The sequence below is a fragment of the Tamandua tetradactyla genome, chromosome 2, assembly GCF_023851605.1.
Source record: "Tamandua tetradactyla isolate mTamTet1 chromosome 2, mTamTet1.pri, whole genome shotgun sequence".
In the NCBI taxonomy this organism is placed as follows: domain Eukaryota; kingdom Metazoa; phylum Chordata; class Mammalia; order Pilosa; family Myrmecophagidae; genus Tamandua; species Tamandua tetradactyla.
The window spans coordinates 169,253,396-169,274,040 of record NC_135328.1 but is presented as its reverse complement, the minus strand read 5'-3'; the positions used below and the strand labels follow the sequence as shown (position 1 = coordinate 169,274,040).

The 20,645-nt window shown below is 40.6% G+C and overlaps 1 protein-coding gene across 1 annotated transcript in view; it reads left to right on the top strand.

Annotated features, from left to right (window-relative positions):
- The window catches only part of SHISAL2A (shisa like 2A), a 28,738-nt gene extending 13,468 nt beyond the window's left edge, over window positions 1–15,270 (top strand). Inside the window, exon 3 of the mRNA XM_077149633.1 lies at window positions 14,917–15,270. Coding sequence (XP_077005748.1) covers window positions 14,917–15,137 — 221 coding nt within the window. The 3' untranslated portion in view covers window positions 15,138–15,270. The remainder of the gene's footprint in view (window positions 1–14,916) is intronic.
- The last annotated feature ends 5,375 nt before the right edge of the window (window positions 15,271–20,645 follow it).

Genomic DNA, 20,645 nt, shown 5'->3' with positions numbered 1-20,645 from the left:
GAGTATGGTATGTATGAGTTTTTTTCTTTTTTTTTAATTTCTTTTTCTGAATTGATGCAAATGTTCTAAGAAATGACCATGGTGATGAATATACAACTATGTGATAACATTTTGAGTTATTGCTTATATATCAAGAATAGAATGATCATTAAAAAAAAATCAGTGAGACTGACAAACTTCCTGCAAAACTGATATGGAAAGAAAGATACACAAATGACCAATATCAGGAATGAAACATGAGTATCATGACAGACTCTCCAGGCACATGTTAATTATAAAATATGTTAATTATAAAATACTGTGAACAACAACACACAAATTTGACAACTAAGATGAAATGGACCAGTTTCTTGAAAAACCAAGCCCCACAACTCACCCAGTACGAAATAGATAACTTGGATAACCCTGTAACTAGTAAGGAAATTTAATTTGTAATTTTAAAACTAAAAAAAAGACATGCCCAGGCCCAGATGGATTCAGTGGAGAAATCTACTAAGTGTTTAAAGAAGAATTAACAGCACCTCTACACAATCTCTTCCCAGAAACAGAAAAGGAGGGAACATTTCCCAAGTTATTTTATGAAGCTAATTTTAATCTGATTCCAAAACCAGAAAAAGAGAGTACAACAAAGAAAACTACAGATCAGTATCCTTCATGAATCTCAACACAAAAATACTTAACAATATATTAGCAAATAGGATTCATCAATATATTAAAATATTACATACTATGACCAAGTGGGGTTTATTTTAGGGATGCAAGGCTGCTTTGATATTTGAAAATCAAATGTAACCCACCATATTATAGATTAAAGAAGAAAAATGACATGACTATCAATAGATGCAGAAAAAATCTGCAACAAAATTCAACACCCATTCATGACAAAATTCTTAGAAAAATAGAAATAAAGGAGAACGTCTTCAGCTTGATAAAGAACATCTCCCAAAACCTGCAGCTAACATTATATTTAATGGTGAAAAACAAAGTGCTTTCCCCTAAGATTGAGAAAAAGGTAAGGTTATCTGCTCTCACCACTGTTATTTGACATATTGGTGGGAGCTCTTGCTAGTGCAATAAAGCAAGAAAAGCAAATAAAAGCCATACAGATCAGAAAGGAAGAAATAAAACTGTCCATATTTGCAGATGGCAAGATTATCTCTAGATATAGAAAAAGCATTTGATAGCACCCATTCATGATGAAATGAAAATCCCAAGACTTTCAAAAATAAATAAATCTTATAAAACTAATAACTGAGTTCATCACAGATACAAAATAAACATACAAAAATCAGTTGTATTTCTATATACTAGCATTCAACTCTTGGACATCAAAATTAAAAATATAATATCATTTACAATAGTGTGCACACATACAAAATAAATATTTAGGTATAAATCTAACAAAAGATACACAGTACTGGCAGGCTGAAAACTACAAAGCATTGATGAAAAAAAATCAACAGATATCTATATAAGTGGAGAGACAGAACATGTTCATGGATTAAAAAACTTTAAATAAAAAAGATGTCAGTTCTCCCTAAATTGATAAACAGGTTAAATGTGAATCCAAGCAAAGTCTCAGACATATTGTAGACAGTATTATTCTAAAATGTATATTGAAAGGCAAAAGAACTGGGAGAGCTAAGATAATTTTGAAAAAGGAATCACTCTATCTGGTTTCAAGAGTTATTATATACCTATAGTTATCTAGACTGTGTGGTATTGGAACAGAGATGGACATATCAATCAATAGAAAAGAAAAATCCCAGAAATAGATCCACCCAAATATGACCAACTGGTATTTGACAAAGGTACAAAAGTAATTCATTGGTGGAAAGATAGCCTTTCTCTAATGGTGCTGTAACAATTGAACATCTGCAGGCAAAATAATGAACCTTTACTTAAGTTTCATACCCTATACAAAAATCATCTCAAAATTTATCATGGCCTTAAATGGAAAACATAAAACAATAAAACTTTAGAAAAATAAAAGAAAATCCTCGGGATGTAAGGCTAGGCAGAGTTCTTAGAATTAACATCAAAACCTAATAAAAGGAAAAAAACTAACTGGAGCTCATCAAAATTTAAAACCTTTTTTCTGAGAAATAACCTGTTAAGAAGATGAAAAGAAATGGCACAGACTGGGAGAAAATATTTATGTGAGCACATATTTCACTGAAAAGGATGTACAGATGGCAAATATGCACAAGAGGAGCTATCCAACATCAAATACTGGCAATGTTGCAGAAAAACTTGGTCCCTCAAATATTACCAGTGGGGATGTAAAATGGTACAGTCACTCTGGAAAACAGGCAGTTTCTTGAAAACTAAACATGCAACTACTATTTGACCCAGCAATTGCACTCCTACGTTTTATCCCAGAGAAACCTGTTCATGAATATTCATAGCAGCTTTATTCAAAATAGCCAAAATTTGGAAACATCCCAGATGTCCTTCATTAGGCAAATGGTTAAACAAACTGTGGGGCATCCGTACTGTGGAATACCCCCACAAATAAAAAAGAACCAACCATTGATACTTGCAACAACTTGGATGAATCTCCAGACTACTACTCAGCAATAAAAAAGAATGACTATTGATACAATTAGGCTGAGTTTAAAAAGCCTATCCCAACAATTTACATATAATTATTCTATTAATATAACATTTTTGAAAAATAAAATTATAGAAATAAAAAACTGGGTGGTGCACCAGTGGCTCAGTGGCAGAATTCTCACCTACTATGCCGGAGACCCGGGTTCAATTCCCCGAGCCTATCCATGTAAAAAAATAAAAAGATTAGTGGAGATGGTGTGTGTGTGTGTGTGTTTGTGTGTGTGGGGGGGGGAGTTGTGAGAGAAGTGGATGTGGTTATAAAAGGGCAACCTCGGTTTCCTTGGGTGATGGAAACGTTCTATATTTTAGAATATTATGTCAATATCCTGGTTGTGATATTGCACTATAACATCGCAGGATGTTTTCACTGGAGGAAACTGGGTAATGATGGGATCTCTGTATATCATTTCTTTTTTAAAAATATTATTTATCTATTTTAAATTGTGGTAAAATATGCATAAATGTTTTGTTCAGACATTTCCCTAATTTCCTTTAGTTCTTTGCATATGGATTCCTTTTGCTCATTGACCATATTTAAGACAGTCAATTTAAAGTCATTGACTAATAGTTCCAAGGTATGAGCTCTCTTGGGGTTGGTTTCTGGAAAATTCTTTGTTTTCCTTGAATAGACCATACTTTCTTCTTTCTTTGTATTTAGTAATTCTTTGTTGGGAAATGGACATTCTGAGTATCATGTTGTTATAACTCTGAAAATCCAGTTCTTGCACTCCTCTGGGATTGCTAGGATTTGTTGTTGTCATTGTTGTCCAGGGCTGAAGCTGTCAGTTTGTGACTTTTCCTCCCAATCAGGAAGTGGAAAAAGAAAAAAGGAAAAAAGAATAGGCACTGCCTTTTTAGGACTCTCCTGCTGCTTTTGCCAGAGAGGGTTTGGAACAATGGCTGCCCTCAGAGCCAGATCCCCAGAAATCTGAAGTATCTAATAAAAAGCAGTGATTAGTGATAAGACCACACCCCCACAGCCCTGGATTTTGGAGGACTAGGTCCTTGGAGCCCACCCTGGACCCAGGGGGCTATACCAGGAACCCAGGCTGCAGTCCACACTGCTGCCTGGCACATGGTTGGGGCTTAATGAGTGGTAGCCACTGCACAGCAGGTGAAATTCACCAACATTTACCACAATTTGTCAGCCTCTTTCTCCAGCTCTTCCCTGAATGCTGCACAGTATTCCACTGGACTCCAGAGTTTCAAAATAGTTGATTCAGACCATTTCTGCCAGCTCAATAACTGTTTTGGTGGAGGGACTGATTTCTGGATCTTCCTACTCTGCCATCTGCTCACTATCCTCTTTTTGGGTATTGTCTCTTATAACTACATGTGAGTCTGTAATTATCTGTAAATTAGAAGTTTAATGAAAAAATAAAGAACACATTGACAAATTTGCTTTACATCAAATGCACCTTTTTTCATGTCTCTAATAAAAAAAAGAAACCATGCATAAAGTTAAAAAAGCAAGTGGACAGTAAAGGTACTACATAAACAGATAGATAGATACATACATACATACATATATACATACATACACAAGATTGATATCCAGAATATGTAACTAATGACCTTTAAGCAAATGGTAAAAAGCTAATGCAGAAAAGAAAAAATACAATGGCCAATACATATGAAAAGAAGCTCAACCTCATCATTAATCAGGGGAATGCAATTTAACAATGACACACCTTTTTTTTAAGTCACCTTGGCAAATATTGATCATATTAAGAGTGAGCAAGTTGGGGGGAAATGGATATTCTCATATACTTCAGGTAAGAGTGTAAATTGGTATAGCTACTCTCAGGAGTAATTTGGGAATATGCATTGAAACTAAAAATGTATTTACTCAGTGACTCATTAATTCCACTTATAATTATCTGCTCTAGAAAAATAATTGCACTAGGAGATGACATGTAAAGATGTATATCATGGCATTGCCTGTCATATTGGAAGCAACATAAATGTTCATCGATAAAGGAATGTATAAGGAAAGTGTGGTATTGTGTAATAATGAAATACTCTACAGCAGTTAAAAGGAATGAACTACTCTACATGTATCATCTTCTTTACTCTTCACAATAACTGTGCAAGGTATAATTTATTACCACTTCTGTTTTACAGATGAAGAAATCAAGGCCCAAAGTCACCTAGTGAGTGAGTGGCAAAGCCAACTCCACCTCCTTAACCCTGTTGCTGTGAAAAGGAAGTCCCTACTATATGCCAGATAGTATTTGAATTTTATATGCACTATCTCATCTAATGCTTCTATCTGTTTTAGATTCCTGTCTGCTAAAACAAAATACCATGCATTGGGTTGGCTGAAACCATGGACATTTATTGGCTCATGGTTTTGAGGTTAGGAGAAGTCCAAAATCAAAGCATCTTCAAGGTAATGTTTTCTTCGAGAAGGCTGTGGTGTTCTAGGTCTGGCTGATGGTGATCCTTGGTCCCGGCAATGCACATGACTGCTTCTCCTGGCTTCTGGCTTCTTTTCCAGGTTCTGTTGATTTTCAGCTTCTGGCTGTTTTCTCTGGCTTTCATTCATTCTGTGGCCTCCCCTGTAAGTCCTTCAGTAATAGGATAAAGACCCATCCTGATTCAGTTGGGCTATACCTTAACTGAAGTAACCTCATCAAAAGGTCCTTTTTACAAGAGATCCACCTACAGGAATGGATAAAGGTTAAGAACATGTTTTTCTGGGGTACAGAGTTCCAAGTCCCCACACTATCCCAATGAAGTAGGTACTATTTTCACCCATTCTACAGATGTGAAAACCATGTATCAGTGAGGTAAGGTGGCTTACCCAAAGGGTCACAGCTTCTAACTTGTGGAGCTGGAATTCAAACCTTTCTGCCTCCAAAGTCCTGCTGTTCCTATCTTGCCAGGCCCAGTCTGTAGGGTGTTCTGGCTTGTGTCCTCTCCCCTTGTGCACATCCTCTCCTCAGCCTTTCTGGCTCCAAGAGCAGTCCAGTTTAGACCCAGTTTAGTCTGCCAAGGCTGCTAAAACAAATACCACACATCAGCTGGTTTAAACAACAGAAATTTATGGGCTCATATTTTAGGAGGCTAACGTCTAAAATCAAGGTGTCAACAAGGCCCAGCTTTCTCCAAAATCTCCAGCTTTCTGGTATGTCCTGTCACATGGTGATGTCTTTCTCTGGTTTCTCCTCCTTGTGGCTTCTACATCTGTGTCAGGTTCATTTAGCCACTTAAGTAGCCTGAATCTTCTGTCTTCACTTCAAAATAGAACTTGGCATATTTCCCCAGTGTCTCTTGGCTTGAAAAGTCAACATTTTTTCCAAAGACTGGACCCTTCCCTCTAATGCTTAAATGTAATTAGGTTCCAGTCACGTGAGGGCCCCAAATATAGCAAGTGGGATTCTTGAGCAAGGTCCACTATTTCACAGGTTTTCCTGGGACCAAGTTGCTTTGCTTTGAAGTACAATAGTATCAGCTCAGAGCAATAATTAGCATGGGCTCTCTCCTGATTAATATAAAATGCAGGGGAAAAATAGTACTTAATAAATGCAGTCTATTATATAGAAAGAACCCTTTAAAACATGAAAATTGAGAGAAAAGAAACAGAAAAATAAGGTCAGCCCTACTTTCTACCCCATTTTATAGAGCGGTAACTAAGCTCCAAGAAAGGGGAAGGGGTTAGCCTAAGGTAGCGCAATGATTTAGTAGCAGAGTAAGTACTTAATCCCAGAAGTAAGCAAGCCTAAGGGTTTCTCCAGAGCCCTTAGGTGCCTGCTGCTCAGAGCACCAATAATTTAAAGAGACTTTGACCAATCAATAGATTTTCATAGACAGGGGGCCAGGTCAGGTTTAGAAAGCAAGTCATCAGTCTCTTTTGCTCTAGGCCAAACAACCCCACCTGGTGGTGAAGAGAGAAGCTGGGTGTTCTAGTTTGCTAGCTGCTGGAATGCAACACACCAGAGATGGATTGGCTTTTAATAAAAGGGGATTTATTTCATTAGTTCTTCAGAGGAAAGGCAGCTAACTTTAAACTGAGGTTCTTGCTTATGTGGGAAGGCACAGGGTGATCTCTGCAGGCCTTCTCTCCAGGCCCCTGGGTTCCAACAACTTTCCCCGGGGTGACTTCTTTCTGCATCTCCAAAGGCCTGGGCTGAGCTGTGAGTGCTGAGATGAGATATGCTGAGCTGCTTGGGCTGTGCTACATTGAGCTCTCATTTAAGCACCAGTCAATTAAATTAAACATCATTCACTGCAGCAGGCATGCCTCCTAGCCGACTGCGGATGTAATGAGCAACAGATAAGGTTCATATACCATTGGCTTATGTCCACAGCAACAGAACTAGGTGCCTTCACCTGTCCAAGTTGACACCTGAACCAAACTACCACACTGGGGTTTGGCCAAGAGCAGAGGAGAATGATGGTTTACAGCCTAGGGCCTCAATCTCTGCAAGGCCTTCCTCGGGCAGAAGGCGCAGATATTTTGTGAGGAGAAGAGAGAAAGAGAGACAGAGAAACGGAGAGACAGAGATACTGATTTTAGAATTTATGTGGAAAGACAAGAGAACTAGAATAGCTAAAATAGTATTGAAAGAGAAGAAAAGTTTGAGGAAATCACACTACTCTATTTTAAGATGTAGTATATAACTGCAGTAATTAGGAAAGTGTGGTATTGGAGGCAGGACAGGCACAAAATCACGTTTGCCCAACAGATTTTTGACATAGATGCAAAAGCAATTCAATAAAGAAAGAATAATCTTTTTAATAATGTTATTGGAACATTGGACTTCCATAGGTTAAAATAAATGGACCTTTAATAAACCTCACATCTTATATAAAAATTAACTCAAAATAAATAATAAATCTAAACATAAACCATAAAACTATGTTTTAAAAAAACTTTTGAAAGAAAACAGGAAAAAATCTTTGTGACCTGGGATTAGGCGAACAGTTTTTAGACAAGACAGCAAAAGCCCAACACAAAAATGAGAAAACTGACAAAATGGCCTTCATCAAAGTTCAAACATTTTGTGCTGCATAAGATCCTGTTAAGAGGATGAAAAGAGAAGCTAGGATGGGAGAATATGTGCGAAGAATATGTCCAACAAAGAAATTTTATCTGGAATAATAAAGAGCTCCCTAAACTTGACGTTAAAAAAGCAAACAATCCAATTAGAAAATGAGCAAAAGACCTGAACAGATTCCTCACCAAAAAGGATATACAGATTGCAAAGAAGCACATGAAAAATATAACATCTTTAGCCATTAAGGAAATGAGAATTAACGGCACAGTGAGATGCTACTATACAGCTATCAAAATTGTTGAGAAGAAATCAGGAGAAATGAAGTGTTATAGCCTGGGATATTTCTGTTTAGAAGACATTTTCAGATATAACCATCGTTACATGTATGCAGTTTATTACACACTACTGTATATATGGTGAACAAATTTAAGTCCTTTTTTGAAACAAATAGTCTTTCTAGATGTTTAGAACTGCAGAAAGTATGGTAAAAATAGAGGTAGTAAAATAAAATAGTTTGTACATATTTTTTGGTTAAAATTCATATGAAATATCTTTTGGAAATGAAATCGTCAAACTACCTCCAGAGCAGTGCACATTCTGTTTGTGCTATCTCAGGGAGAGAGAAGGAAGATAAAGCATCATCCTATATGTTCTGTGCATTCTGTTTGACTTTACTGTGTACATAGTGTATATAATGGACAAACGAGTCCTAATTTTATATCATCTCGTCTTTCTAGATGTTAAAGAAGTTGCCAGTGTATGACAAAAGTAGAGTTAGCAAACGAATACATTTTGTTTAAAATTCATAGGCAAGTCTTTGTTCTGAAAACAAGAGAATTTTCATTGTGGAGCCAAAATTGTTAAAATCCCCTCTAAGCTTTGCAGATGCAACTGGATCAATAGAGGGGGGAGGCCAGAATGTTCCTATTTAGAAAACACTTTCAGATTGTTTCTTTGTTATATGTGTATGGTTTAGTCAATGCTATGTGTGTATCATGGACAAACTTAAATAGTTATTTGAAACGTCTAGTTTTTCTAGATGTTTGCAAGTATGCAACATATGTTAAAAGTGGAGAGTGTAAAATTACACTTTAAATATTTTTTTCTGTTAATACAAAGGAATGCCTGTATTTGGGGAATGACATTGTAAAACGAGATGTCTGGTGGCAGTGTGATGACAGGGTGGTGTGGGGCAGGGAAGGAAGTGCAGAGGGAAGGGTTCATTGTGAATTGTTAGACATGTTCAGACTGTCTGCCCATTGTTCTATATGGGCATTTTGGCTATTCCTGTGCATTAAGGGACAAGTCCTAATGTCCAAAGTATATTAAAAATAGAGGTAGTAAAATAATCCTTATAGAAATATCCTCGTGTTAGTTTATAGAAAGAACTTTCTTTTGGAAATGCCTTTTTTAAATCCACCCCACAGAGCCAGACATTTTTCCATACTTAGTTATTAAATTGGTGGAAGAGGAAGAAGAGGGAAAGCAAAGGGAAGGGCTTTTTGCTACTGTCTCTATATCTAGAAGACAGTGTTAGATTATAACCGTATTTCTGTGTGCATTTTGGGGGGTAAAATACTGTGTTTATTGTAGCTAAGTTTCATTTTTTATTTTACAACATCTAAACTTTTTAGATATCTTGAAGTGACAATGTATGATATAAAGCAGAGCTAGTGAATTAATAAATTTAGAAAAAAATACCTTTTTGTTCAATTAATAGAAAAGAAGCACATTTGATATGAAATGGTTAAACCATCTCTGAGCAGTATGCATCAGGACTTGTTCATTAAGTTGGCTGCAGAGGGGCAGAAGGAAATCCAAAAGGAGGGATGTATGCAGATGTGTTCATATTTCCATTTTGATGTAACCATTGTATATGTGCATTGTATGTGGCTGTACCATAGGAAAACATTGTTACATAGTACAGTGGAAACATACCTTCTTGGTAATATTTGAATATAGGTTTGTTAATAAATTCTCTCAAATACATTGTACTTTTTAAAACATTTTTATTGTGAAATATATATAACATATATACAAAAAAGCAATAAATTTCTAAGTACATTTTGATAAGTAGTTATAGACAGATTTTAAAGTTTGGTATGGCTTACAGTTCCACAGTTTTTTGTCTTTTCTTCTAGCTGCTCCAAGACACTGGAGACCAAAAGAAATATTGGTATAACGATTCAGCAGTCATACTAATTTGTTAAATCCTATCTCTTCTGTTATACTCCTCCTTCTCCTTAAATAACATATATACATGAAAACAATAAATTTCAAAGTACATCGCAACAATTAGTTGTAGGACATATTTCAGAGTTTGGTTTGGGTTACAATTCCATAATTTTAGGTTTTTATTTCTAGCTGCTCTAAGGCATTGCAGACTAAAAGAAATATCAGTATAATGATTCAGCACTCATACTCATTTGTTAAACCGGACTTTCTCTGTAAAACTCCACCATCACCTTTGATCTTTCTTCCACTCTTTAGGCGTATTTGGACTATGGCCGTTTTAACTTTTTCATGTTGGAAGGGGCTGTCAATAATATGAGATGGGGGATGGAGCTAGTTGGAAGAGCTGGCCCCTCTGCATTTCAGGACTTATCTGGTCCAGAGACCCATATAGAGGTTGTAGGTTTTGGAGAGTTACCCTAGATATGGAACCTTTGTAGAATCTTATATAATATCCTAGATATTCTTTAGGATTGGCAGGAATGGTTTTGGTTGGGGTTTGGCAAATTATGATAGGGAGCAATGTCTAACTGAAGGTTGTGTAAGAGTGACCTCCGGAGTAGCCTCTAGAGTCTATTTGAACTCTCTCAGCCACTGATACCTTATTTGTTACATTTTTTTTTTCCTCTTTTGGCCAGGATGGCATTGTTGATCCCACAGTGCCAGGACCAGGCTCATTCCTGGGGGGGTCTTCTCCTAGATGCATTATATTTATTTAACTCTTGCTTTATGTCTCATTTTATGTTGAACATTAAGGAAATGCTATATCTGTAACTCTGCCAATACCTATAGAGGCCTGTTGCCATTTGAGTCTTTTATGAAGTTTTTGTCCCTAAGAAAGGCAGGAATACATTTTCCCCTCCTTAGGCAAAAAAAAAAAAAAAAAAAAAAAAAGAATGCTAAAATACAAAATACTGACAAAACCAAGTACTGGTGAGGATGTAGAACAACTGACTCTGTTATACATTATTGGAAGTGATATAAAATGGTACGGCCACTCCAGAAAACAGTTTGGGGAGTAAAGAGAGCAAGCAGGTCAACAGTCATGAAATTAAACACAGCACTTACCATGCAATCCAGCAATCACATTCCTAGGTATTTACCCTAGAGAAATGAAACCATATATCTGCATAAAAACCTGTACACAATTGTTCATAACTTCGAAAAGTAACAGAGACCCAATGAAAACCATTCCTGCCAATCCTAAAGAACACCTAGGGCATTATAAATAAGAGTCTATAAAGGTTCCATGCATTAGGATAACTTTCCAGAAACTTAGAACCTCCAGATGGGTCCCTGGACCAGATAAGTCCTGAAATGCAGAAGGACCAGCCTTTCCAGAACATCAGCTAGTTCCATCCCCTTATCCTATACTATTGACAGCCCCTTTCATCATGACAAAGTTAGAATGGGCACAGCTCAAATACCCCTAAAGAGTGGGAGAAAGATCAAAGGTGATGGTGGAGTTATACAGAGAAGTTCAGCTTTAACAAATGAGTATGAGGGCTGAATAAGTATATTGATATTTCTTTTAGGCTCCAGTACCTCAAAGCAGCTAGAAATAAAAACCTCAAATTGTGGAATTGTAACCTATGCCAAACTCTGAAATCTGTTCTACAAATAATTAGTTGCAGCGCACTTTGAAATCTATTGTTTTTTTGTATATATATGTTATTTTTCACAAGAAAGAAAAAATAGAGAACCAGATGCCATTCTCTGAGTTTCTCCCATTCTTGCTTATTTCTCCTTTTCACTGTTCTTCCATGTTGCAATATGTCTCATAATTTCATTTTTTAAATCTGGTTGAATAATATTCTATTGTATGTATGTACCACATTTTGCTTATCCATTAATTTGTTGGTGGACACTTGTTTTTTTCCAGCATTTGGTTAGTTTGAGTAATACTGCTATAAACATTGGTATAGTATCTGTTTGCAATCCAATTTTCATTCTTTGGCTTTATACCTAAGAAGGGACATTGTCAGCTCAAATGGTAATACTCTATTTAACACTTTTGTGGAATAGCACATTACTTTCCAAGATAGCTACACCATTTTACATTGCCAGCAACGATGCACTAGAGTTCCAATTTTTCTACATCCCCCCAACCGTATTTTCCTTTTTTAAAAAAATAATAGCCATTCTTATGGGCATGAAGTGATTTCTCATTCTGGTGTAATTTGCATTTCCCTAATGGCTAATGATATTAAGCATATATTTTTGCAGTTAATAATTGTGTATATAGGGCGGGCCACGGTGGCTCAGCGGGCAAGGATGCTCGCCTGCCATGCTAGAGGACCCGGGTTCGATTCCCGGTGCCTGCCCATGTAAAAAAACAAACAAACAAACAAAAAAAAAACAGACAAAACAGGAGACATATTGGCTCTGACTGAAAAGTTCAGAAGCAGGGTGGGCTTTAGGCATGGATGGTATGAATAGAAGTTCACAATATGTATTTTCAAGCTTATGACTCCCTTCTATGAGTTTCTCTCAGTTCTGCCCTTTACCTTGAGTTGGCATCCTCCTTTGGCTGGCTTTTCTCATGGTAGTAAGTTGGATGCCAGTAGTCTCTGTGACTACATGCTTTCTTGTTCCTTTTTTTTTTCTTTTTAAACAGAGAAAAAGAAAGAAGGTTTGTACTGTACTTTGATTGGGACAACTTAGGTCGTGTGTCCACCCCTAACCAGTCATTGCACTCAAGGAAATGCTCTATGCTGATTACCACCCATCAGTGTGACAAAGGAATGAAATTGTGTAATTGGCTTGGTTCTATCAGGCCCCACTCCTGGAGCTGGGATAAAGCAAATTCCACCCAAATGTAATTGCTGCTACCCAAGTAGAAGGGGTGGAACGAATGTTAGGGAGCAAACCCTAATGTCCAGTATAGCTTTCTTCTTGAAATTCATTGTCCCCTTGTGTTGAGGATTGAATCGCACCTTCCACAAAAGGCCTGTTCAGATCCCAACCCCTGGTCCTGTGAGTGTGAACTCACTTGTAAATAGGACCTTCGAAGACGTTATTATTTAAGGCGTGCCCAAACTGAATGAGGGTGGGCCTTAATATAGCTGAAGTCCTTCTAAGTAAAGGACTTTGGACACAGAGGGACAAGCCATGGGGAGCAGCCAGAAGCTGAAGTCAATGGAACCCAGATGAGAAGGGAGAAGATGCCACCTTGTGCCTTGCCACGTGACAGAAAAGCAAAGAACTTCAAAGACTGCCAGCCAGCCAGAAGACACTGATCCCAAGAGGAAGCAAGCCTACTGGCCTCTGGAACCCTAATCTGTTGTTAAGCCAACACACTGTATGGTATATGTTTTAGCAATCAGGAAACAAATACACAGTGGTTTCATGAGCACCATTCTTCCAGAATATCTTCCATCCATGTGTCTTAAAACATAGGAGTTTTAGGTGGAGAAGGTCTAAAATGTCATTTCAAGCAGAAGAAAGAGCACCAACAAAAGGCCCAGAGACGTAACGGTATAGACTAATTTGAGGAAGAATGAGAATTTTGGAGTGGCAAAGCATAAGGGTTTTGAAGAAAAAGTGGCAGTGAAGAAGCCAAAGACAAGGGATGGGAACAGTTCATGAAGAGCCTTGAATGCCACATCAAGGATTTGAGAAAGAACAGTACAAGAAGTGGCCTGTCCTTAGAAGGAGTTTCCTGACTACATCATGGAGAAAAGACTGGAGAGGGTATGACTGGAGGTTGTTCCAGTGGTCTTGACAGGAGAAGATGAAAGCCTGACCTAAGGCGGTAGCCATGAGAATGGAGAGAAGTAGGTAGATTTGGTAGCTGCTGATGAAGTAGAATCAGCAGGACCTGATGTATTGTTTGGCTTTGTGAAGGGGTGAGGGAGAAGGTGTGAAGATGACGCCTGTTTCCGGATTGACCACATGATGCACTTTTATCCAAAAAGGCAGAAAGGCAGGAATATTCAACTGTGTCAAATGCTTCTGATAAGTGAAATAAGGATTTAGAAGTGTCCATGGGGTTTAGTGACAAAAAGTTCTGTGATTTTGTGGAGGTAGAGACCAAGTAAATTGCAGAAGAATAGGCCATGAAGGGTATATTCCTAGAAGTGGAATTGCCAGGTCATATTGTAATTCTTACTTGCAATCTATCCTATATATATTTTCTTACATGGGCAGTGTATTAGTTAGGGTTCTCTAGAGAAACAGGATCAACAGGGAACACTCGCAAATATAAAATTTATAGAAGTGTCTCACGTGACCATGGGAACACAGAGTCCAAATCAGCAGGGCAGGCTGTGAAGCCGACGATTCCGATGGAGGGTCTGGACGAACTCCACAGGAGAGGCTCGCCAGCCGAAGCAGGAAGAGAGCCTGTCTCTTCTGAATCCTCCTTAAAAGACTTCCATTGATTAGACTGAGCATCATTCATTGCAGAAGATGCTCCCCCTGGCCGATTACAAATGGAATCAGCTGTGGAGGCAGCTGACGTGATCATGATTTAATTCTATGAAATGTTCTCATTGCAACAGACAGGCCAGCACTTGCCCAACCAGACAAACAGGTACCACCACTTGGCCAAGTTGGCACACGAACCTGACCATGACAGGCAGGCACTGGGAAATTGAACCCTGTTCTCCGGCATGGCAGGTGAGAACTCTGCCAGTGAGCCACCGTAACCTGCCCTGCAATGTTCTTAAAACAGAGGACAATGCATATCTTTTAAAATGTCCAGCACTCCTTTGAATACTAGCTGTGTGGTAAGCCTGTACCCTAATCTATAAAATGGCTTATGGGGAAGGTTAATTCTTCATTTCTCCTAAAACTTTTTGAAATTATTTGCTTTTTAATTTTCTTTCTCTCCACTAAACCGTATGTTCCATGAAGAATGTTGACAGCTCCTAGTGCTCAGCATGGTATGTTGTGAATAAATATTTGTTAAACGAATGATGCACTTAAGACTTTTGAGCACAGTGCATTACACAAGGTAAGCACTCAATGAAGTTAGCTGGGCAGGTGAACTTACTGGGGGGCGGGGAGGGGGAGGAAGCGGCTGTAGAAAGAAGCCCCATGCACTCAGTTTGCTGTTTTCCAGGCCCTGAGGAGGGGCCCCCTGACCGCCAGGGTGGGAACACAGGCATTGCACAAGAGGTGCCGGGAGTGAGACTCATCGGGCAGAGTAACCCCTTCCGGAACTCACGACTTCACTGCAATGAAGAGCAGATCTCAGACCCTATGCACATCCTCCAGCAGAGCTTCATGGCAACAGTGATGCCAAGTGACCTTCCAGCCAACCCTGAGGAGACACCTCCCTAACCCAGACCGACATGGACCAGTCCCACAAACATACAATAAATGTCTCTATACTATCCTCTTCTAGAGCCTCTGTGGGTGAAAAGTGAGGTTTGATCAAATGGGCTTTGGAGCCTAGGGGGTAAATGAAGGCTTTTCCCAGAAAACCTTCCCAGGTCCTGCTGTGGTCCAAGCTGTACTGCTTCCCATAGGCCAGAGGGAGTCAGGCATGGTGCAGGTCAGTAACTACCCCATCCTCATAGTCAGGGACAGCAGAGAAGCCTGGGGCCTGTGGGGATCAAGGAAACTCCTCACCCAGCCTGGGAGGTCAGAGCAGGTTTTTAGGAGCCCCTGGGAAGATGGTCATAACCCAGAAGGGGGTGACCCCTCCCTCTCCAGCCACTCTGCCCCACTCCTGGAGAAGGCCTCTCCCCACATCAAGCAATGACTGATTGGAGAGAGAGTGCAGTAAGTACATGGCCTGGCCATGTTTAATGTCATTCAATTTCTTAGATGAATGAATGAGTGAGAGAATGAATGGTTACTGGACAGAACCCAGCCTCCAGAGGGTGGACTGGATAAAGTTCCTTAGTCTTCTTGAGCCTCAGTGCCCTTACTGGGTTATTGTGCATGTTCAGTGAGGTTATGGATATGAACTGTCTTCATAAATGTGAAAGTGCATCAAAGACTAAAAACAAGGACCCTGGAGCCATGGGCCTTGGTTCAAACCCTGTCCCTGCCACGCTTATATATACAAGTGGGGATAACAGTAGGGACCTCACAGGGCTTGGGGGAGGGTTAAATTACTCACTGCATGCAAAGAATAGTGTGAGCAAATAGAAGGCACTCTGTAAGCATTGGCCATTACTGCTTTAAAAAAAAAAGTATTATTAATTTAAAAAAGAAAAAAGAAAATAAAAACAAAAATAAAAAAAATTTTTTTTTAAGTATTATTAAGCTGATAGCTACCCTTGCTCTCCTCATTTTAACTTTGGTAATGGCTTCAGGCTTTACCTGGGAGTACAAGATATGGATCTGAGAGACTCAGTAATTCCTGAAAAGCAGCTCTTTACATTTCTGACAGCGACATGACCTGCTGCTGGAGTTGGCAACAGTGAAATGGTCCCTGTTAGATTCTATGATGGGACATGAGCCACTAAAGGACAAATGATACGGTGGCAAAGGGGGGTGAGTCACCCACTGAAGTACCCTGGGCTGTTTGCAAGTCAAAGGACCTCAGTTCTGGTCTTCCTTCATTTGTTGGCATGTGTGTGGGTGTGGGTGGGGTAGGAGACGGGTGGATTTTTTTCCACCACCCTAAACCCAGCAGTTTTGTCTACTTAATATACATTCAGTGGGTGTCTGTTCTGTGCCGGGACCTGAGCTGGTTGCCAGGGGGCAACAGAGGTGGATCAGACAGAGCTCCTGTGGCAATGGGCCCCGTGGTGGTCCTTCACACAGCCTGGGGAGGAAGAAGTGATGTCTGGGCTGAATCAACAATGATGAGTCAAACTTTTCAGGTGAGATAGGGTCAGATATGGTCAGAGTACAGTCTGTTCATAGACAGAGAGAGCCTGGCACGGCCCAGGAATTGCAAGTTGTTTGTGTGAGGGTGGGGTGAGTAATAGGGGGGCGGTTAGTCACGGAGACTCTCTGTGACCTATCACTGCATAGACCTCCTTCTCTGTCCTTGGTGTCCTTTTCAGTAGAATCCAATTTTTCTCTGAGCACATTCTGTACCAAGCCTTCTGGGCAGGTACAAGGAAGAATCCATAGTGCCCCTGCCTGTAGGCTGCTCACCATCTGGGAAGGAGAGGTGATCCCTAAAAAAAAAAAGCTCAAGAGGCCATCGGTGGCCTAAGGTCTTGCACCTCAAACTTTAGCAGGCATCACAATTGCCTGATTGCCTGGAGGGCTTGTTAAAATCAACACCGGGCTGGTGCCCACCCTGTCCACCCCACCCTGCGAATGTCTAATCCTGTAGGTAAATCACAAGAATGTGCGCTTCTAACAAGCACTGGGTGATTCTACTATTCTGGTGCCACCCTTTGGGCAGACTGGCTGGGAAGAACAAAGACTGGTTTGAAGACTCTGACCCGGAGAGGTTAGGAAGATCTGAGGAGGTTCCAGAAGCACCCTGAGAAAGGGATGGGGCTGAGTGGAGAAGAGCACCCGCGAGCCACTTCCCCTGACCTACACACCCCAAGTCCCATAAAATTCCTCCTCCCTCCCTAGGTTCAGTTGCTCTTGTTTGAATTCAGTCATTCACAGAGCTGGCTCTGACTGGAGTCTTGGGTTAGAAGCTAACTGTCCCCTCCTGTGTAGCAGAAGACCCCTCCTCGGGGCAGCCGAGGTGGGAGGAAGCTGGGTATAAGGGCTGACGCACAGACAGAAATAGTCTGAGCTCCGGAGCACACATCGACCGGCAATTATTTCTTGTAAATCGCTTTCCCGAGTATGTTCAGAACATGTGCGTGTGTGTCTGCCTGAGAACAAACAATCAGAGGGCGCAGGGTGGGGGCGGCGGGCTGGTCGTGTGCTTGGGGGGTGGGGAGGGGGTGGGGGTGGGGGTGGCTCCAGAGCGAGGGAAACCTGAGTCTAAATCTTCCAGCAAAAATAAGAAAAGTATTGAGTCATGGTACATGGAAATATTAGAATCTTGCAACCCCCTTTATTGCACTCCTGCCAGGTGGTTTTCTAGCCTCTCCTCAAATGTTCACATTTGTTCAACATTTGTTCATTCGACATTGATTGACAATGATTCTCTGCCAGGATCTGAATTAAATGAGTTCCCAGTCCCTGTCTTTGAGGAGCTCATGGCAATGGGAATCTACAGGAAGTCCTAAACCAGGCAAGGAATTCAGGAAAGGCTTCCTGGAATGACTGAATTAAATCTTGAAGTACCTGCCAACAGATAAAGGGGGGTTTGCGGTACAAGATGGGGAATAGTGTTCAGGGCAGAGAAGCAACTACACAAAGGCCCAGAGGTAAGAAAGCATATGGTGATTTTAAGGGACAATACTCAGTTTGCTTGGACACTAGAATCACCATGGGGAATGGTGAGAAATGAAACTGTTCCGGTAGATGGGCCAAGTTCCGAAGCCTCTGCCATATGAAGGATCTTGGATTTTATCCTGAGGGCAAAAGGGAGCCACAAAAAAGGGTTTAAAGTATGAAAGGGAATTCAGCACTATAAGTGATAGCTTTTTCTCATGGTCTGGGTGACGCAGAAGTGGAATTTGTCACCCAGGAGCTCTGCCTCTGGGCCAACTGAACACCTGCCCCTTTGGTTCCTCAGAAATTTGGAGAACAGTGATGGCTCATGTGTCTGCAAGAATTTGCTCAGGCCCTGGACATCCCTCCTTTTGTCAGGAGGAGGACAGCATTCTGCTGCCTGGTACACGACACTTTTCTTTCTGGTCTGTGCCCAGTTGGCTTAGGGCGAGAGCATGGGGCAAGTGAAACCCCACCACAGGCCAAAGCCTAGGAGAGCCAGTGCCTCACTCTTGACCCTGAGCCCCGAATCTCATCAGTATATCTGGACGCTCTCACAGGGGTATGGCTGGCTCCCTGCATGCCTTCTCCATACTTCACAGGATCAGAGACCCCCAGAGTGGATAATCTGTTCAGGGAGTGTTGACTGAGGACCTACTGTGGGTCCCACCTAGTGACAAGCCCTTTAGGAGATCTGAGAGAGGTAGAAGTTGCTGCACTGCCCTTGGGGATTTACTTTCTAGGGGAGAGAAGTAGTTTTGATTCATAAAACACCAAGAGAGCAGTCAGAAAGAGTCTGTAAGCAAATGCCAAGCCATGGGGGAAGGGCCATAGGAATTCTAAGGTAGGAGAAAATAAATGAAGTTGGGATTGAATTTGACCTTGATAGACCACAGTATTATTTAAACAGTTCCAATGAGGTAGAGGAAGTGTTCTATAAAGTCAATTTTATATATTAAAGAGAGCCCAACTTTTGTCCTGTATGCCTTAGATAAGTACATCATTCATCAGCCTTCCCTTCAGCTAAAGTCATTTAGTCATTCAACAAACACATATTTGTGTGCCAGTACTTGCCCTAAACTCTAGGGACAAAGAAATGAATCAATCATAATTCCTGTCCTCAGTGAGGTAGGTAAATAGGTAGGTACAATATAGCTTGAATCCAGTTGAAAGATGGCTTAGTAATAAAATAGGCTATGCTAACCTCAGACACTGTAAGGGCTATAAGAACAAGGAGAGACTGTTGCTTGGGCGCCAGTTGTCATGCATTTTCCTCCATGTAGTGGTAGAGTGCTGCCATGCAAACAACTTTGGCTAACCTGCTAAAAGAAGACATCATGGGAGTGGAGACTAGTCTTCCCAGCTGTGGCCATCCTAGACCAGCCAGAACCCAGCTAATTCACTAGCTGATCACAGATGTATGGTGAGTCCAGCCAAGGCCAGAAGAACCACCTAGGTGAGCCAGCCCAAATAGCTGAACTGCAAAATTGCAAGCTGAATAAATGGTGGTGATTTTAAGCCACACGTTTTGGCATGGTTTGTTATGCAGCAAAAGCTAACTGATACACCCATCATGGAGTGGGGGTGGGGTCGGGGGAGGGCATCAGGGTCCCAATGTAAGAAGTTAAGAAAAGCAGTGGCAGGGGGCACTTCAGTGAGGGCTAATGATGTTCCCACTTAGAAACCATGCATAGTACCTCAATCTCCTCCCCACTACAATGTGAGCTTCATGTCTGTCTTGGTTGTCTTGCCATGGTTGTATCCCCAATACTTTGCACATAGTAGGTCCACAGTAAATATCTGTTAAATAAATGAATGTCTTCATGGTTACATTTCCTCAATGGCCCTTCCCATGCTGTTCCCTGCCTCTCATGAGCCTCCTCTCCTGCATTCTCCCACCTCACCCTTAAATTCATCTACTATTTGTGGCTCCCTGTTTTTGCATGTGTGGTTCCCGCCCTTCACACACACACACACACCTGAAATGCCCTTCACACACACACCTCACACTCACATATTCTGTACCCAATAAAAAACTCATTCAGCTTTCAAGATCCAGCCCCAAATTCACTCCTCTGAGAAACCTTCCCTGATACCCCCAAGCAGAGTTAGTTGCTCCTTTTCTCTGGGCTTTGAGGGCACTTTTGTCTTGTGTATTCACTCAGTCATTTAACTCATATTTATCGAGCCCCTCTTTTGGGCCAGACATTGATGGTTCTGTGATAGATTGTTCACAAAAACAGCTGCAACAATTCCTTCCATGCTGCCTCCTTCCTCAGCCCTGGATGTCCTCCTCCAGGAAGGCTTCCTGACCATTCCAGCCTTCAGTGAGCACGCCCTTTTCTGATCTATCACAGTACCCGGCACATAGTAGGTGCTCCTTAAAATGTATGGACCACTGTGAATGTAACTAATACCACTGGATTGTACACTTGAAAGTGGTTAAAATGGGAAATTTTCTGTTGTATCTATGGTTGCTACAAGTTAAAAAAAACTAAACTTGAGGAACAAAAGCATGAATGTGCCTGCCCATTTGCA